Source organism: Mobula hypostoma, chromosome 16 (genome assembly GCF_963921235.1).
Source record: "Mobula hypostoma chromosome 16, sMobHyp1.1, whole genome shotgun sequence".
Taxonomy (NCBI): domain Eukaryota; kingdom Metazoa; phylum Chordata; class Chondrichthyes; order Myliobatiformes; family Myliobatidae; genus Mobula; species Mobula hypostoma.
In genome coordinates this window covers 65543615-65561007 of record NC_086112.1, presented here as the reverse complement: position 1 = coordinate 65561007, position 17393 = coordinate 65543615, and the positions used below count along the sequence as shown (strand labels likewise).

Below are 17393 nucleotides of genomic sequence, written 5' to 3'. Positions count from 1 at the left end.
CAAATGATATATTAAGCAATCTTTGACTGAATGCAGTGTTCTGTGAATGCTGGATTTTCAAAAAAATTGGAATAGTCACGTCTGAAAATTAGAAAATTAACAATTAAGGTTCAAAAATAAAATGGTATATTAAGACCAAATCTAAGAAAATTTACAAGTTTATTAAGGAATGACAGTATAACCAACTCACACAGATAAAAAAAATGCACTTTTTACAAATTACATATTACATGATTACAAAAAATAAACAGAAAATAAAATAGAACTACTACAAAGCTATGTTGTACAATTTAATCATGAGTTTCTTTATCTCCATTAATTATGCCTCAATTTTTACCAAGAGAGGTTTAAAAATTAGTAAAGCAATTTAAAATTGAATGGACCACTCCATTTCAAACTTCTTTGTTTAACCCTCCCATATATAAATATTTCTATTTCGGCATACAAATGAGTTTTAAGATTCACTCACTCATGGCTAATTTACGTTAGGAAGATCATACTTTTATACAGCTTCTTAGGTTTACATAGCTAGGAACACAAACTTCTCAGTACCTAGGGTAACATGCCTAGTACATGCATCCTCATCCTCATGTATTTTAGAAACCTTCTCAGGCGATACTGTCCTAATGTTGCTGTAAAAGATATTAGAATTATTTATAAAAAGAATCACTAAAAAATATCCTCTACATGCACATGTTTCCAAAACTTTTTTTTTGTTATGCTCAGTGTATACTGATACAGCTAGGTTACATTAAACTGAGAAATCAGTGAAGGCACAAGTAAAATAGTAGATGGTACACAATGCCACAACAACAAAATACTCCTTTCATCAATCGAAGAACTTAAAAAAAAATTAAATTTCTAATATACACACTAATTAGATGTTGGAACTGGATAAAATATCTTCGACTAAACGTTTATAAACCCAGGCATCACCCTTTAGTCGCTGTCTTCTGATACCAATCACTTCAGGCTTGCTGAGCTGACACATCTCCAACTTGAACTGCATGGTGACCTTTCCAAAATCTGACCTCGTCCAGCATTTTAAAGTATAGCTGATGGAGAACAAGGTGATGATTGCGTAGTATGAATATACAATCATAATATAGAATTTCTTCTAAAATTTTGTTACTTCAATATTGATCTAACTGGAGCAAATTGGCTTAATGCATCTAATGAGCAAAGTATGAAAGAAATGCATTTATAAAAAGCATACTTTAATCACCCATTGAGAGACTATCATTCCTTGAGTGCACACATACAGAAGATTTTTATGTTGAGACCACAAAGTTTAGTCAAAACAGAAGTGAACTATTTAAAAGTTCAATCTCATCAATGTTCACACTGTATTTCAAATGGCATTGTGGCAAGTTTCAGGAGACTTTATTGCATTGCAATTGCTCCCAATTACCAGTTTTGATTTTTCAAAATAATTACCAAAGGAAATTCTCCATATCTGTTATGCTAAGAATTACCAAGCCATTAATAGATTTAAAGTCATTTTTTAATAATAAAGACAAGATATTCTCTGAATGAAAAATAAAGCAGTGAGAACATTAAGTAAAATGATATTTCTACTTTGAACAGAATTACTAATTTTGCTGCAAATTACACCCAAAGTTACTTCCATTTCAAAAGATACAATTTTTTCCACTGCCTCCCACCAGAGTTTCCACTCAAACATACATGGGAACTACCAAATGCAGCCTTCTATAAATATAGATTGCATTACCATATATAGTTGAGGTAAATGTCATAGAAGCATTTAAGATGAAGGTAAAACAGCACAAGAAGAATACGTTCACATAAAATTCTCAATCGGTGCTCATAAAAGCACTATGAAGGAAGAACGACAATGCTTTTTTTTGTTAGGGGATTCATTCATCCAGATAGGAATGTTAAATGTCTTCAGTACTTAACAGTCCTTGATAATATTTGGGAAATTGAAAAGCTTGCCGCACCATGCGATAAAAGTTAATCCAACTCCCAAGCAAAGGTTTATTTTGCAAAAGTATTCTTGGTGTATCAACCATGTCTAAATGTTGGAACATTGAGTAATTAATACAATAGCACCATCCAGAGGAAGCAATATAAACTGATTCTTGAAAGCTGCGTATAGAAAGGAATTGTAACATTGACTAACAGAAACAATCATGAGCTGGTCTACCAAAAAATATTTTTCCCAAACAAGAGCAGGATTAACATAAAATAGTAAAATTTGCACTCCTATTGATTACTTTCTGGAATTTAGAAACCTGATATTTTCAGCATTTTCTGGGGTTCTGTCATTTATAGCACTGATTGGCCAACAGCTATTTTCAGCAAAAAATTGGTTAAGAATCTAAGAGAGACAATGGCCAAGCTCATATTTCCAATGTAGTATGCTACAATTTAGATAAAGATTAAGGAAAAAGATGCATCATGTTTTACCATTTTCCAATAAAGAGAATACTAATTATTCTTCTGCCTGCATGGGAAATATTTACTGTACATGCAAAAATATATAGGTAATATATTTCAATACGTCACAATGATTCAGCCTATTTACTCAGTACTTTTAAATAAAGCATTGCAACTGATATGCCTCTGAATTTGGTATAAAAGCAGAAATTGCAGGTCAGCAACATTTGTGGATTGAGACACAGCTAGGTTTCAGATTTATAATATTTGCATCTAACTGGGTCAATTTAGAAGGCAGGTATGTTTTAAAAGTTGCACAGAAGAGAAACGAATGGGAAGAACAAAGGTGATGTCTGTGACAAAGTGAAGACCAGGAGAAAAAAAGACAGCAAATGGGTGTCAACAGAAATGATGAAAGCAGCTTGCTAATGACAGCCATTCTATCTGGATAAAGAGAACAGTCCCAGAAGCAAAAATAAAAATTCTTGCTTGAAATCAGAAATAAAGGAGAATCATTGGGGAAGTCCAACTGGCCAGGCACATCAAACTCAGCTAGGGACTGAAAAGAGAAAAAACTACAGATGTAAATCTGAAACAAAAACTTAAAACTGGAAACAAATCAGCATGACAGGTAGCATTTGCAGAGAGAGGGCACGGAGCCAATGGCTTGTGTACAACGATAATCTACTCCACTTTCTTAGAAGTTTGCAAAGATTCGACATGTCACCTAAAACTTTGACAAATTTCTACGGCTGTGTGGTGGAGAGTATATTGACTGGTTGTATCACACCTGGCATGGAAACACCAATACCCTTGTATAAAAAGCCTAAAAAATGTAGTGAATATTGTCCAGTCCAACAAGGGTAAATCCCTCCTCACCATTGAGCGCATCTGCAAGGTGTGTTGCCGCAGATAAGCAGTATCCTCACCTCCAGGCCGTGATCTCTCCTATGCCATCAGGAAGAATGGTACATGAGCCTCAGGACCAACACCACCAGGTTCAGAAAGATTTATTACCTCCCAACCATCAGGCTCTTGAACCAAAGGGGATAACTTCATTCAACCTATTACTGAAATGTTCCCACAACTCACTTTCAAGAACTCATCATCTCAGGTTTTCAATATTTATTGTTTATTTACTTACTTTCAGTTTGTTGTTTTTTTTTGTCTTGTTGGTGTGATCTTCCATTGATTCTATTGTGTCACTTGTATTTACTGTGATTGCCCGCAAGAAAATGAATCTTAGGGCTGTATATGGTGACACATGCTGTATGTGCTTTGATAATAAACTTATTTTGAATTTTAGAGTGTTTCCAACCACTAATGGGTTAGCAGAATGGATTTACTTAATCCATTCATTTGTCAATTATTGCACCTAATCTCCTTTACTTTATACAAGGCTAAATTACTTTGCTTCTAGGTTTGTATTTCTTGCTGGAAGCAAAATTATTCCTTGTGCTTTATGTGATTAATGTCAGTATTGATAGAGTGAACGTCAATGTCAGAGTATCTTACAAGGATATAAAAAAATATTGAGTTCATAAAATCAAATGGAGGTGGCTTGACTGGTTTAATGTCACAAATCCCAGTAGAAGTACTTCTTCAGTTTCAATCCCTGGGAATAGATAGCTTTACAAAAAAAAGTCAGCTTATTTATTAAGATCTGGTGCTGGAAATAACTAGCTGACAGGGTAACCAACAGGACCATTCTAACACTCTATATAAAACGAATTATTTCAAATCTGAAAAGAAGTAATAGAAATTGGGAAAGAAACAATTTTGTTTAGTTTACTGAATCCTTCCTACAATATTTATACCAGGAAACATTGCTGTACAACTCAAACCTATTAAAAAAAGACAGTACATTATACCAAAATGAGTAGCATGCAAGAGTATTAGACAAGCTGCAGTGTTAACTGCTCCTCCAGAAAAGAAGGAAGTGTTTTAGCCAAATGCAAGTTATCCAGAAAACAGAATTCAGAAGTAGTAACAAATTGCTAATATACTGAGATTTGTATTGTTTACGAAACAAAGCTCTGAATGTGAAAAAATAATGTAAAGAAATTTTCAATTAAATTTTAGTCATTCTCCCCCCCCCCATGTAACTAATACTGATTCTATCTTCAATGCATTTACTGCAAAGTGTCTTGTAATATAACCAGTGGGATTACCTGCAATGCAAAAAAAAATTGCTCTATAGGCTATACTACGCCACTTTCTAGATGAGAAGTATTTCAAGAGCAGCTCTTGCTTTACATTTAAACAGCCTTAGTACGTAAGCATGACTTGTAGGGAGGGCAGTATTAGCATGTGAAGGACGTTAATGATCATTTTTTTTACCTATCCTACATCAAAATTGTCTTGGCTCATCTAACAAAATCAATACATTAAGTTTCAGATTTACAGGAAGCTGATGAAGTTGCTGATGACAATGTTTCTCAACATGCTCCAGGAGGACAACTGGCAGGATATCAGAGGAGGCATCAGCACTGGGGTCACTGCACTTCCTAATGTTGTATCATTTGAAAGCTCAACTGATCTTTGCTATTTATTCATCGTTACGTAGGCTTACCATTTCCTTTTCCTCCTACATCATCCCATGAAAGCTACTCACTCCAACCTCTAACTTTAGTGACCCAAAAACTGTACACCATCTCGTCCCCACCTTTGCGATATCGCAGTGTAAAGATAGAGTACGGAAAACAAAGGAGAAAACTGGCCACAAAGATCTCATGCTTTCCATAGCATGCACTCCATTTTTCCTTTTGCTGTCCAGTGTTAAGTTAGAGTCATTATGGCAATATTGTAACCCAATTTAGCTTTTTGTTGAGTAATCTAATCAATTCAATTCCCCAGCACAAGCCAGTAATCCTGCAACTTTTTTTTAGATTAGATTATGAGGACACTCAGTCCTCGTTTATTGTCATTTAGAAATGCATGCATTAAAAAATGATACAACGTTCCTCCAGAATGATATCACAAGAAAACACAGGACAAACCAAGACTAAAACTTATAAAACCACATAATTATAACATATAGTTACAACAGTGCAAAGCAATACCATAATTTGATAAAGAGCAGACCATGGCACAGTAAAAAAAAGTCTCAAAGTCCCGATAGCCTCATCATCTCACGCAGGCGGCAGAAGGGAGAAACTCTCCCTGCCATGAACCTCCAAGCGCTGCCAACCTGCTAATGCAGCACCCAACCACAGCGGACTCTGAGTCCATCCGAAAACTTCGAGCCTCCAACCAGCCCCTCCGACACAGCCTCTCCGAGCACCATCCTCTGCCGAGCGCTTTGACCCCGTCCCGGCCGCCGAGCAACAAGCAAAGCCGAGGACTCGGGGTCTTCTCCTTCGGAGATTCTGGACCACACAGTAGCAGTGGCAGCGAAGCAGGCATTTCAGAGGTTTTACCAAATGTTCTTCCATGCTCTCACGTCCGCCTTCATCAAATCAGGATTGTGCACGCACCCTACTTGAAAAATAACAGACATTACCACCGGAGTGGCCGCTGCGAGCTGCGTCGCGCCGCCATCTTCTCCTCCTGCCTAAACTTTAAGGTGTTAATCTAATTTACTTTTGAAAATATTGATGGTCTCCACCTTGTTTAAGAAAAGAAGTCCTTCCTTGTCCATGTGCATCCCTTCATCATCATCCGAGATCCATAAGCCAGAGCCACTATACCATCAACTAATAGGGACAGCTTTTATTTGTCTACCTTTTCTAACCCAATTATCTCATACCTTTCAATCTCCTTTGCTCTAAGAACTCTTTGCCGGTTGTCGATTGCATCGCCTCTGATCTGGGCTGACAATTACGTGCGGGGCGGCACCTAATTAATTAGCATGTTTATTTCGGCTTTTTTCTTAAAGATGTGCTGTGTGTCTCCCGGCTACTGCTGCATTCTCTGCGAATCGGTATCTGTCCGCGGCCTGGGTGTTGGGGTGGTGGGACACTGGGGTGTCATCTTGTCGTCTATTTCCATTAGAGCAGGCAGCTCATCTTCTCCTATGACTGCCCGCCTCGATGTTGAAGGTCGAGGTTCGTCGTCTGCTGTGGCTGATGTGGAAGGCTTGCTTGACTGCTGAGCCTTGCGCATTTCTCTATCATACAGTTCTTTGGAAGCACTCAAACCATCCTGCAAATATCTCCTAAACCGATGTACCCTTTCAAAATTAAAGTCGTACTTTATCATTACTCATTCGGTTTCGATTGTTATCCTTTCCTCTTCCAATTGCATCAGCTCTTCATCTATCATTTCTTGGTCATGGGATGCCAAAACCTCTTCAACATCATCTTCGTCTGCTTCCACAAGCTAAATTCACTTAGTCCTTACTTCGTTCACCACGATCGAAACGCTTAATTATGTCTAGTTTTACGCTAAGTGTAACACCCTTACGAGCTCTTTCAGGCTTTTCCGATACCATTGAACTCATCTTGCAAACGACTGCTCACAGACTTGTGTTTAAGCAATGCCAGCGGGAATGCAGTTCCGAATCCGGGGGACAGCGGCTGCTCGGGGTGCGCGCTGCCTTTTATCGCGCGCTAATTTTTTTTCGCGCGCTGCTTTTTTCGTAACAGTGAAAACACCTTCTGTTAGTGAAAACAGGGTACTAATGTAGGTCTTTCGTAACAGTGAGGTTTTGTAAAGCGAATGTTTGAAAAGCTGGGGACACCTGTAATATCACTGTATTAGAACCTTTACACCGCCCCCAAGTGTTGTGATCAAAACTGAATTCAATTCTCTACTTGTGGTCTAATCAAGAGTTGTATAAAGGTTCGTCATAACTTAATTTTTTATATACTCAGTAGAGCATGTTGAAATTTGGACTTCATAGATAGCTACTTACTTCTCTTTCACCTCTATCATCTTCAAAGGACCCGGCTGGTGGCGTAGTGGCATCAGTGCCGGACTTTGGGACGAAAGATTCCGAGTTCGAATCCAGCCGGCTCCCCTGCACACTTTCCATCTGTGCTGGGTTACGAGCTGGTGATCTCTTTGGAAACACCACCCGGCAGAAGGTACTTGCCTTGTACACGGTTCCTCACTACATCAGAGAGGCGTGGAGGGAAATCGTCCGCTAACCGGAGAAACTCCGGATGCGACGTACTTTTCCTTTCTTTTCCATCTTCAAAAAATTTTGCACTTTACCCCTCCGCATTTCCCTCTGTTCCTGCACCTCTCAGAACTATCTCACCAAACCTGTTGCCTTTTCCCATCCTAAACACAAGAGATTCTGCAGATACTGGAAATCCAGAGTAATACCCACAAAATGCTAGAGGAATTCACGTCCTGATGCCCGAACATCAGCTCTTTATTCCTCTCCATAGATGCTGCCTGACCTGCTGTGTTCCATCAGCATTTTGTGTTACTCTGTCTTTTCCCATCCCTTCTGCCAAAATGCAACACTTCAAACTTCTGTGCATTAAATTCCATTTGCCACTTGCCTGTCTATTCTGCTAAACCATGTCCTATTGTACAGAGATGGTATAATTCCTCTCATTTGCCACATGTTAAAGTTTGGCATCACTGCAGTTTTTGAAACTTTAGTCTGTTCTAGCACCAATCCTGTGTGCTAATGAACACTACTGTGTGCCATCTTCCAACTTGAAAAGAGTGAAAATCAAAAGAAGTATGAATGCTAGAAAGCTGAGATAAAATCAGAAAATACTGGAAGGAATCAGCAGATTAGGCGGCATCTATAGAAAGAAAAACAATGTTTCAGATTTGAGATTTTTCATCAGAATAAGGAAGGAAGAAACTGCAGGTATCATTGAAGGTGAAGTACAGCAATAGCTAGAATAAATCAATTTGTTTCTGATTGGATTAAATAAAATGTCCATTAAGGCATTAAAAAACAGCAAAACCTGTGTCTAAGCAATATGTCGCTAATCTTACAAAGTTTATGTAATGTGTATTGTCTAGTCTACTGGGCATATCCAGATCAGACTGTATAAAGAAAAAGGAAAAAAAAGGATGATGCCAGTGGTGCTTGGATTTGGTGAAGACGAAAGGAGCCAGATTGTGACTCATTTTCAGTCCATAATCAGAAATGTTTGGAAATCTTGGTTATCTAGTATAAGGTGTCATCAAGCAGCCCAAGTAACCTAACAAGGTGAATGGTCAAATTCATAAATCACCAAATTAAAATAGATTGACTCTGAACAATTTACAGAGCTACAATTGGGATATATTACAGTAGGAAGTAAAATATTATTAAAATGTTCTAAACAATTATTTCAGTAAATAATCATCTGTATTCCATTTATATAATGGCTTGTGTGTGTATAAAAGATAACTGCATTTAAAAAAGTTGTAAATAGAGAACTTTGCACTAATTCATTGCCACAGTAGTAAACACTAAAACAATAAATCTTGCGAGACCGAACTATTAAACATGTGTTTTCATTTTTGTTAATGCACAGGTACCTAATTCCCATCAAACCTGCAGTACTTTAACACTAATATCCCATTATTTTCATTCAAATATTGGACTAATTTTAAAAACTTACCCCTTTTGCACAAAGTCTACACGTTTGGTTGGTAAAATCTGAATAATTTCATCCAAAACTTGATCTGCATTCACCATGGTGGTTGTTGTCACATTATATTGTGCCTAAAAGAGCAAGTATGATTTTACTGCAGTTTCCATATTAGAAATTCAAAGAATTTTCACTTGTTTAACCACAAGCTTTGAATACAAAAGTGCAATTTCAATTTTGGAATAGTTTCCTTTGTAATACTACAAATTAGAATTTTCCTCAAGGATCCATTTGTATATAATATATTGTCAGAGAAAATAAGTATGATGATTCCTTAATGATTCAGTATTTAAAGTAAGCCAGGTGGGGTTATTAGACCATCTAAAGTATTCCAAAATAATTTACTTAAAAAGATTTCTCAGGATGGCAGTGTGAATTACTGCATAACAGATTATAGTATCAGGGCAAGCATATCTGCATTTCTGTGAGACTGCAGAGAAAGGACAAATAAAAGCTGCATGTTAGATTAGCACTTCACTCTCTGGAGCATAGGAGAACGAGGGGAGATTTGATAGAGGTTTAAGAAATTATAAGGTTTTAGATAGGGTAAATGCAACCAGGTTTTTTCCATTGAGGTTGGGTGAGACTACAGCTAGAGGTCATAGGTTAAGGGTGAAAGTAAAATATTTAAGAGAACCTGAGGGGGAAATCTTCACTCAGAGGGTGATGAGAGTATGGAATGACCTGCCAGCACAAACGGTGGATGTGGGTTCATTTTCAACACTTGAGAAATTTGGATAAGTACATGGATGGGAAGGGTATGGAGAGCTACAGTATGATCTACACCTCGATCAATAGGACTATGCAGAATAATACACTGGTGCCAACCAAATGGGCCAAAGGGCCAGTTGCTATGCTGTAGTGCCTTGACTCTATTGCTGGAGTTGGTACAAAGAAGGCATTGGGTATTGGAGCTGGGAAATCAGACACCATGTTACAGCTATACAAAATGTTGGTAATACTGCATTTGGAGTATTATGTGTTGCTCCAGTTTCTACTCTTTAGGAAGGACATGGTAAAGAAGAGATTCACCAGGATGTTACCCGGAATGGAGAGCTGTAGTTATAAAGTAAGTGCGGATAGGATGATTTTATTCTCATTGAAATGCTGGAGGCTGAGGGGTAATCTTATACGGTTTATAAAATTATGAGACTCATAGATAGGATAGGTAGTTATTCTTCCAGGACAGGCTAGTTGAGAACTAGAGGCCAGTGGTTTAAGGTGAGGGAAAGAAATTTAAAGGAAATCCATAGTTATCTGGAATGAGCTGCCAGAGACAGATATGATTACAACATTTAAAGGCACTTTGGGTGGATACTGAGATAGGAAAAGAGTAGAAAGATATGGGCCTAATGTAGGTTAATGGAATCAGTGTCAATTATGCTTCATGCATGAGGTGGGCCCAAAAGGGACAGACAGGAATGATGGGTTGATATCTAAATTGGCAGGCTATGATTAGTCATATCTCATAAGGTTCACTGTCACTAACTTTAAAGTGTTCAGAAAGTACTGTTTTATCATTTCCATAGACAATTTATTAGTGACTTTGAGTTTCATTTTTCTGGGCTTCACTAATAGAACTGTTTTGTGAATGGTAGCAGTCAGGTGTTTTGAAGTCAAGAGGAACTAAAGTTAATGGGAGAGGGGCACCCTCTCCATGACACACAAGAACCCTGTCATCAGGTATGCGGTCAGTACTGATGTACATTGTGCAGGTGTGACTCGTATCTTGACCCTGCACTGAAAGTTAAAGAGATTCTGAAGATTTCATTATGAAAGCTTATTACCACAAAATGCACCATAATTCAATCAAAAAACTAGTTTACGAATTTGCTTCTTGCTATATCAAAATAAGAAAATTAGGAAAGTTGAGTTTTATTAATGAGTCATATCCTTAAAAGCGTAGGCATGTGGCCAAGTGGTTAAGGCATTCGACTAGCGATTTGAAGGTCATGAGTTCGAGCCCCAGCCGAGGCAGCGTATTGTGTCCTCTACTCGCCACTTAGTGTGACAAATTTAGCTGTGTCTTTGGCATTTAATTTTCCAAACTGACATGATTCACAGAATCCCAAAAGTGTCTTTAATGCAGAAAAAAATATCCAATGGAAAAAACAATGTTCGGACAAAGTTAGGATGTAATGAAGGGGATAAAAATAAGGCTCTAAAACTAAACCAGGAAATTATAGACCAGTGAGCCTGACAGCAATAGTTGGAAAGTCACTGGAAGGTATTCTAAGGGACCGGATATATGAGTATTTGGATAGACACGGACTGATTAAAGATAGTCAGTACGGCTTTTTGCGTGGTAGGTTGTGCTTAACCAATTTTATAGAGAGTTTTTCAAGGAAGTTACCAGGAAAGTTGATGAAGGCAAGGCAGTGGAGGTTATCTACATGGACTTTAGTAAGGCATTTGACAAAGTCCTACGTGGCAGGTTGGTCAAAAAGGTTCAGTCATTTGACATTCAAGTAGTAGTAATATATTGGATTAGGCATTGGCTTTGTGGGAGAGGCCAGAGAGTGGTAGTAGATGATTACCTCACTGACTGGAGGTCTGTGAATAGCGGAGTGCCACAGCGATTAGTGCTGGTTTCATTGTTGTTTGTCATGTATAATCAACAATCTGGATGACAATGAGATTAAATGGATCATCAGATTTGCGGATGACAGCAAGATTGGGGATGTAGTGGACAGCAAGAAAGTCTATCATGGCTTACAGCGGGATCTGGACCAGCTGGAAAAATGGCAGATGGAATTTAATGCAGACAAGTACGAAGTGTTGCACTGCAGTAGGATCAACCAGGGTACGACTTACACAGTGAACGGTAGGGCACTGAGGAGTGTAGTAGAACAAAGGGATCTGGGAATACAGGCCCATAATTCAGGAAAGTGGCATCACAGGCTGATAGGATCATAAAAAAAGCTTTCGGCACATTGGCCTTCATAACTCAAAGTATCGAATACAGGAGATGGGATGTTATGCTGAAGTTGTACGAGACATTGCTGAGGCCTACTATGGAGACTTGTGTGCAGTTTTGGTCACATACCTACAGAAAAGATGTAAATAAGGTAGAAAGAATAGAGAGAAAATTCAGATCTGAAGACCTGAGTTATATGGGAAGATTGAATAGGTTAGGATTTTATTCCTTGAAATGTAGAAGATTGAGAGGAGATTTGATTGAGGTATACAAAATTATGAGGGGTATAGATAGGGCAAATTAAACCAGGCTTCTTCCACTGAGTTTGGGTGGGACTACAACTAGAGGTCATGAGTTAAGGATGAAAGATGCAAAGTTTAAGGGGAACGTGAGGGAAAACTTTACTCAGAGGGTCACGAAAGTGTGGAATGAGCTGCCAGTATAAGTGGTGCACGTGAGCTCGATTTCAAAGTTTAAGAAAAGTTTGGATAGGTACATGGATGGAAGGGGTGTGGAGGGCTATGGTTCTGGTGCAGGTCGATGGGAGAATTTAAGTGGATCAGCATGGACTAGATAGGTCTAAGGATCTGCTTCTGAGCTGTACTTTTCTATGACTCTACATGAGTCAGAAGCACAAGGCTGCAATATGAAGTTGCTCATAGGCAATTTGCTAATATGTAAGTGATACAGAAACTAAAAAGTTAATAGTTTAAAATTTGCAGAAGTTAAAGCAGAAGACTGAATTGTTCGTCATTTAAACATTTAACATTAAACATTTAAACAGTTGCTGCTCAGAGAGGCAGTGAAAAAGTTGGGAGCTGAGAATTGTATCACAAACATACATAACACAAGACCATAAGACAAAGGAGCAGAAGGCGGCCATTCGGCCAATCGAGTTTGCTCTGCCATTTTATTATGAGCTGATCCATTCTCCCATTTAGTCCCACTCCCCCACCTTCTCACCATAACCTTTAATGCCCTGACTACTCAGATACCTATCAATCTCTGCCTTAAATACACCCACTGACTTGGCCTCCACTGCTGCCCGTGGCAACAAATTCCATAGATTCACCACCCTCTGGCTAAAAAAATTTCTTCGCATCTCTGTTCTGAATGGGCACCCTTCAATCCTTAAGTCATGCCCTCTCGTACTAGATTCCCCCATCATGGGAAACAACTTTGCCACATCCACTCTGTCCATGCCTTTCAACATTCGAAATGTTTCGATGAGGTCCCCCGTCATTCTTCTAAACTCCAAGGAATACAGTCCAAGAGCGGACAAACGTTCCTTATATGTTAACTCTTTCAATCCCGGAATCATTCTAGTGAATCTTCTCTGTACCCTCTTCAACGTCAGTACATCCTTTCTTAAATAAGGAGACCAAAACTGCCCACAGTACTCCAAGTGAGGTCTTACCAGCGCCTTATAGAGCCTCAACATCACATCCCTGCTCCTATACTCTATTCCTCTAGAAATGAATGCTAACATTGCATTCGCCTTCTTCACCACCTGGAGGTTAACCTTAAGGGTATCCTGTACAAGGACTCCCAAGTCCCATTGCATCTCAGAACTTTGAATTCTCTCCCCATTTAAATAATAGTCTGCCCATTTATTTCTTCTGCCAAAGTACATAACCATACACTTTCCAACATTGTATTTCATTTGCTACTACTTTGCCCATTCTTCCAATCTATCCAAGTCTCTCTGCAGACTCTCCGTTTCCTCAGCACTACCGGCCCCTCCACCTACTTTTGTATCGTCAGCAAACTTAGCCACAAAGCCATCTATTCCATAATCCAAATCGTTGATGTACAACGTAATAAGAAGCGGCCCCAACACGGACCCCTGTGGAACACCACTGGTAACCGGCAGCCAACCAGAATAGGATCCCTTTATTCCCACTCTCTGTTTCCTGCCAATCAGCCAATGCTCTATCCACGTATGTAACTTTCCCGTAATTCCATGGGCTCTTATCTTGTTAAGCAGCCTCATGTGTGGCACCTTGTCAAAGGCCTTCTGAAAATCCAAATATCCAACATCCACAGCATCTCCCTTGTCTAGCCTACTGGTAATTTCCTCAAAAAATTGTAATAGGTTTGTCAGGCAGGATTTTCCTTTAAGGAAACCATACTGAGTTCTGCCTATCTTGTCATATGCCTCCAGGTACTCTGTAACCTCAACCTTGACAATCGACTCCAACAACTTCCCAACCACGGATGTCAAGTTAACAGGTCTATAATTTTCTTTTTGCTTCCTTGCCCCCTTCTTAAATAGCGGAGTGACATTTGCAATCTTCCAGTCCTCCGGAGTCATGCCAGAATCTATCGACTTTTGAAAATTAATGCCTCCGCAATCTCCACAGCTACTTCCTTCAGAACACGAGGGTGCATTCCATTTGGTTCAGGAGATTCATTTACCTTTAGACTATTCAGCTTCCTGAGTACTTTCTCTGTCGTAATTGTGACTGCGCACACTTCTCTTCCCTGCCACCCTTGAGTGTCCGGTATACTGCTGATGACTGATGAAAAATACTCGTTCAGTTCCTCCGCCATCTCCTTATCTCCCATTACAATTTCTCCAGCATCATTTTCTATCCGTCCTATATCTACTCTCACCTGTCATTTAATCTTTATATACTTGAAAAAGCTTTTAGTATCCTCTTTGATATTATTTGCTAGCTTCCTTTCATAGTTCATCTTTTCCCTGTTAATGACCTTCTTAATTTCCTTTTGTAAGCTTTTAAAAACTTCCCAATCCTCTGTCTTCCCACTAATTTTTGCTTCCTTGTATGCCCTCTCCTTTGCTTTAACTTTGGCTTTGACTTCTCTTGTCAGCCACTGTTGCATCCCTTTTCCATTTGAAAATTTCTTCTTTTTTGGAATATACCTGTCTTGCACATTCCTCATTTCTCGCATAAACTCCAGCTACTGCTACTCTGCTGTCCTTCCCGCCAGTGTCTCTCTCCAGTCAACTTTGGCCAGTTTCTCTCTCATGCCACTGTAATTTCCTTTACTCCACTGAAATACCGACACATCGGATTTCGGCTTCTCTTTTTCAAATTTCACAGTGAACTCAATCATGTTATGATCACTTAAGGCCTACATTTGTGAAAGGTGACAACAAAGAAAAACAGTCAAGAAGGTTCATTGAGTAGTTGCATTTTGATGGCCTACAGTTGGAAATTATTTCTGGCTACAATAGAATTTGAGGCAAAGCAAAGACTATGCTATGGAGCTTGCCAATAAAGTACAAATGGTGCAGGAAAACATCCAAGAGTCAAGATGATTTACAAAATTATGGATTACCAATATTGTTATTTTACATCAATTAGCAGAAACAAATAAAATTAATAAATATCCCTCCTTGCTAGAGTATGTTCAACATAACTGATTCCACAGCTTAAACACTCAATCTGATTTTTAACAATGGATCAGTTGGTAAAGTTAACCTGAAAGGCTAACCTTAATCTTCCTTGGTCCATCTTTAAAGGGTCTTTTTCGTTTGCTAGGAGTTAGCATTGTGATCATCTTGTCCAACCCACGCTCCAAGCTTCCAAACATCTTGGTTCCTTTTTTCTTTTGGCTGCTTTCACCATCATTCTGATATAAATTAAGGTCCAATGAACGAGTCCTGTAAGTTCCAATATTTAATAGGTTCTTTTATTTTAATATGAAAAACCTAATCCACTCCTTATAAAGCAGATCCAAAATTCTGTAAATAATAAAACTACATAATTTTCATCATCAGTGAGTGGATCTTTTGCTAATATACAGTGCTCTTCACTTAACTGTTCAGGAGCTCTTAGACCTACCAGGATGAGAGTTGGTTTATGACTGACCATGAAAAATAACCAATTGTGAACATGCAGCAATATGCAAACACTCCACTGGGAGTCTGGTATCTTGTCAATGTTTTCATAAAGTATGTGGTACAAAGAGAAATACCACTGGCAAAATTTTCAGATGATACAAACCTAATGAAAATGACGGATTCTAAAGCTGAATAAGATAAATTATAGATAGAACTGAATTGACCAGGGAAGTATGCCAAGAGAAAGATGGAATTCAAAGATTAAAAATGCAAATCAGAAATTTCAGAAATCAGACAGGACCTACTACATGTGGTTGTTAAAAGGGAAATCCAGTTTCCATTGATAATAATTGAAATCTTAATAATGAGCAAAGGGTTAAGAAAGCACAGAGGTTCAACTGAAATTTTAAATAATCCTGTAGAAAAATACTATAGTCCCTAAATACAGAAAACAGAAAGTAAAATCATTGGGTCATAGTTGTACAACACAGAAAAAGGCCCTCCAGCCCACTTTGTCTATGCTGACCATCATATCCACCAATACCACTTGCCTGCATGATTCTATATTCTCCATTCCTTGGTCATTCAAGTACCTGAATAGATGCTTCTTAAATGCTGTTACTGTTCCAGTTCCACCATCTCTTGTACCTCATTCCAGATGCCAACTAGTCTTTATGGTTTAAAACAAAAATAGCTCCTCAGATCCCCTTTAAGGCTCTTCTCACTCATGTATACTCTCCAGTTTTCGACAACCCTACCCTGGTAAATGAACTAATGAGAAAAAATCTGCAGGTGCTGGAAATCCAAGCAACTCACTCAAAATGCTGGAGGAACTCAATAGGCCAGGCAGCATCTATGGAAAAGAGTACAGCTGATGTTTCAGGCTGAGACCCTTCAGCATGGGAAATGAACAGTGGCTACCTATAGACTTTTATCTACCATGGCTCTAATAATTTATGTACTTCTATCATGTCACTTCTCAGCCTCCTTTCACTCCTGAGAAGACAGACCAAGGATATTCAACCTCTCCTTAGAGCCATCCAAACCAGGCAATACTTTTGTGAATCCTTTCTGCACTTTTTCCTATTTTAATCACTTCCATCCTATAGTGGATGGCTGGATAGATTGCATTAAGAAACTTCTTAATTGATAACTGACTTTAAGATACTTAGGAGAATCTTGATTGCAACCAACTGTTTCACTTGATGCAGAACAGAGACAGTCTTTGTTCAAAATACCAGAAGGGATACTGAGTGGGCATTTGGAAAAGACATCAAGTGAAATGGTGTGCCCCACCCCTATCAAAAAGTTTTATTCAAAGTAAAAAAAAAATTTTGGAAAATAGTGATGTGGACTTCCATGAGAAATGCCATAGTTTTTGTCGAACTCTTATCATTTCTCTCGAGGCAACTTCAGACTACCAAACAAGGGTGTGGAAATACTAAACTTCTTCAGAGTTGTTTCCCAGCTGTTCTCCAAATGCATTCTTGTATTAGATGTATTATGCATTACCAACTTCCTGCAGTTTCCCAGCAGTTATATTGGGATATCTGTTGTTTGCTGAAGTATAAGGTCAAATAATTCACTAATTCAACGAACAACCTTTTGGATAGTTGCTTTTCAGTGATTGATTTAAACATACATCCAAGTAAATAGTTTTATTTATTTTATTAATTACATTTTAATAGTGCGATTTTTATAGTTTGCACATGAAAGA

At 38.5% G+C, this 17393-nt stretch overlaps 1 protein-coding gene across 2 annotated transcripts in view; it reads right to left on the bottom strand.

Moving 5' to 3' along the window:
* Positions 1-12: 12 nt before the first annotated feature.
* melk (maternal embryonic leucine zipper kinase) overlaps positions 13-17393 on the bottom strand; it is a 95597-nt gene continuing 78216 nt past the window's right edge. Inside the window, exons 15-17 of one of the 2 annotated variants that reach the window (XM_063069221.1) lie at positions 15328-15496; positions 8919-9022; positions 13-1055 (exon numbers count right to left, since the gene is read on the bottom strand). In XM_063069221.1, coding sequence (XP_062925291.1) covers positions 878-1055; positions 8919-9022; positions 15328-15496 — 451 coding nt within the window. In that variant the 3' untranslated portion in view covers positions 13-877. The remainder of the gene's footprint in view (positions 1056-8918; positions 9023-15327; positions 15497-17393) is intronic. The other variant, XM_063069220.1, reaches the window with a different exon arrangement.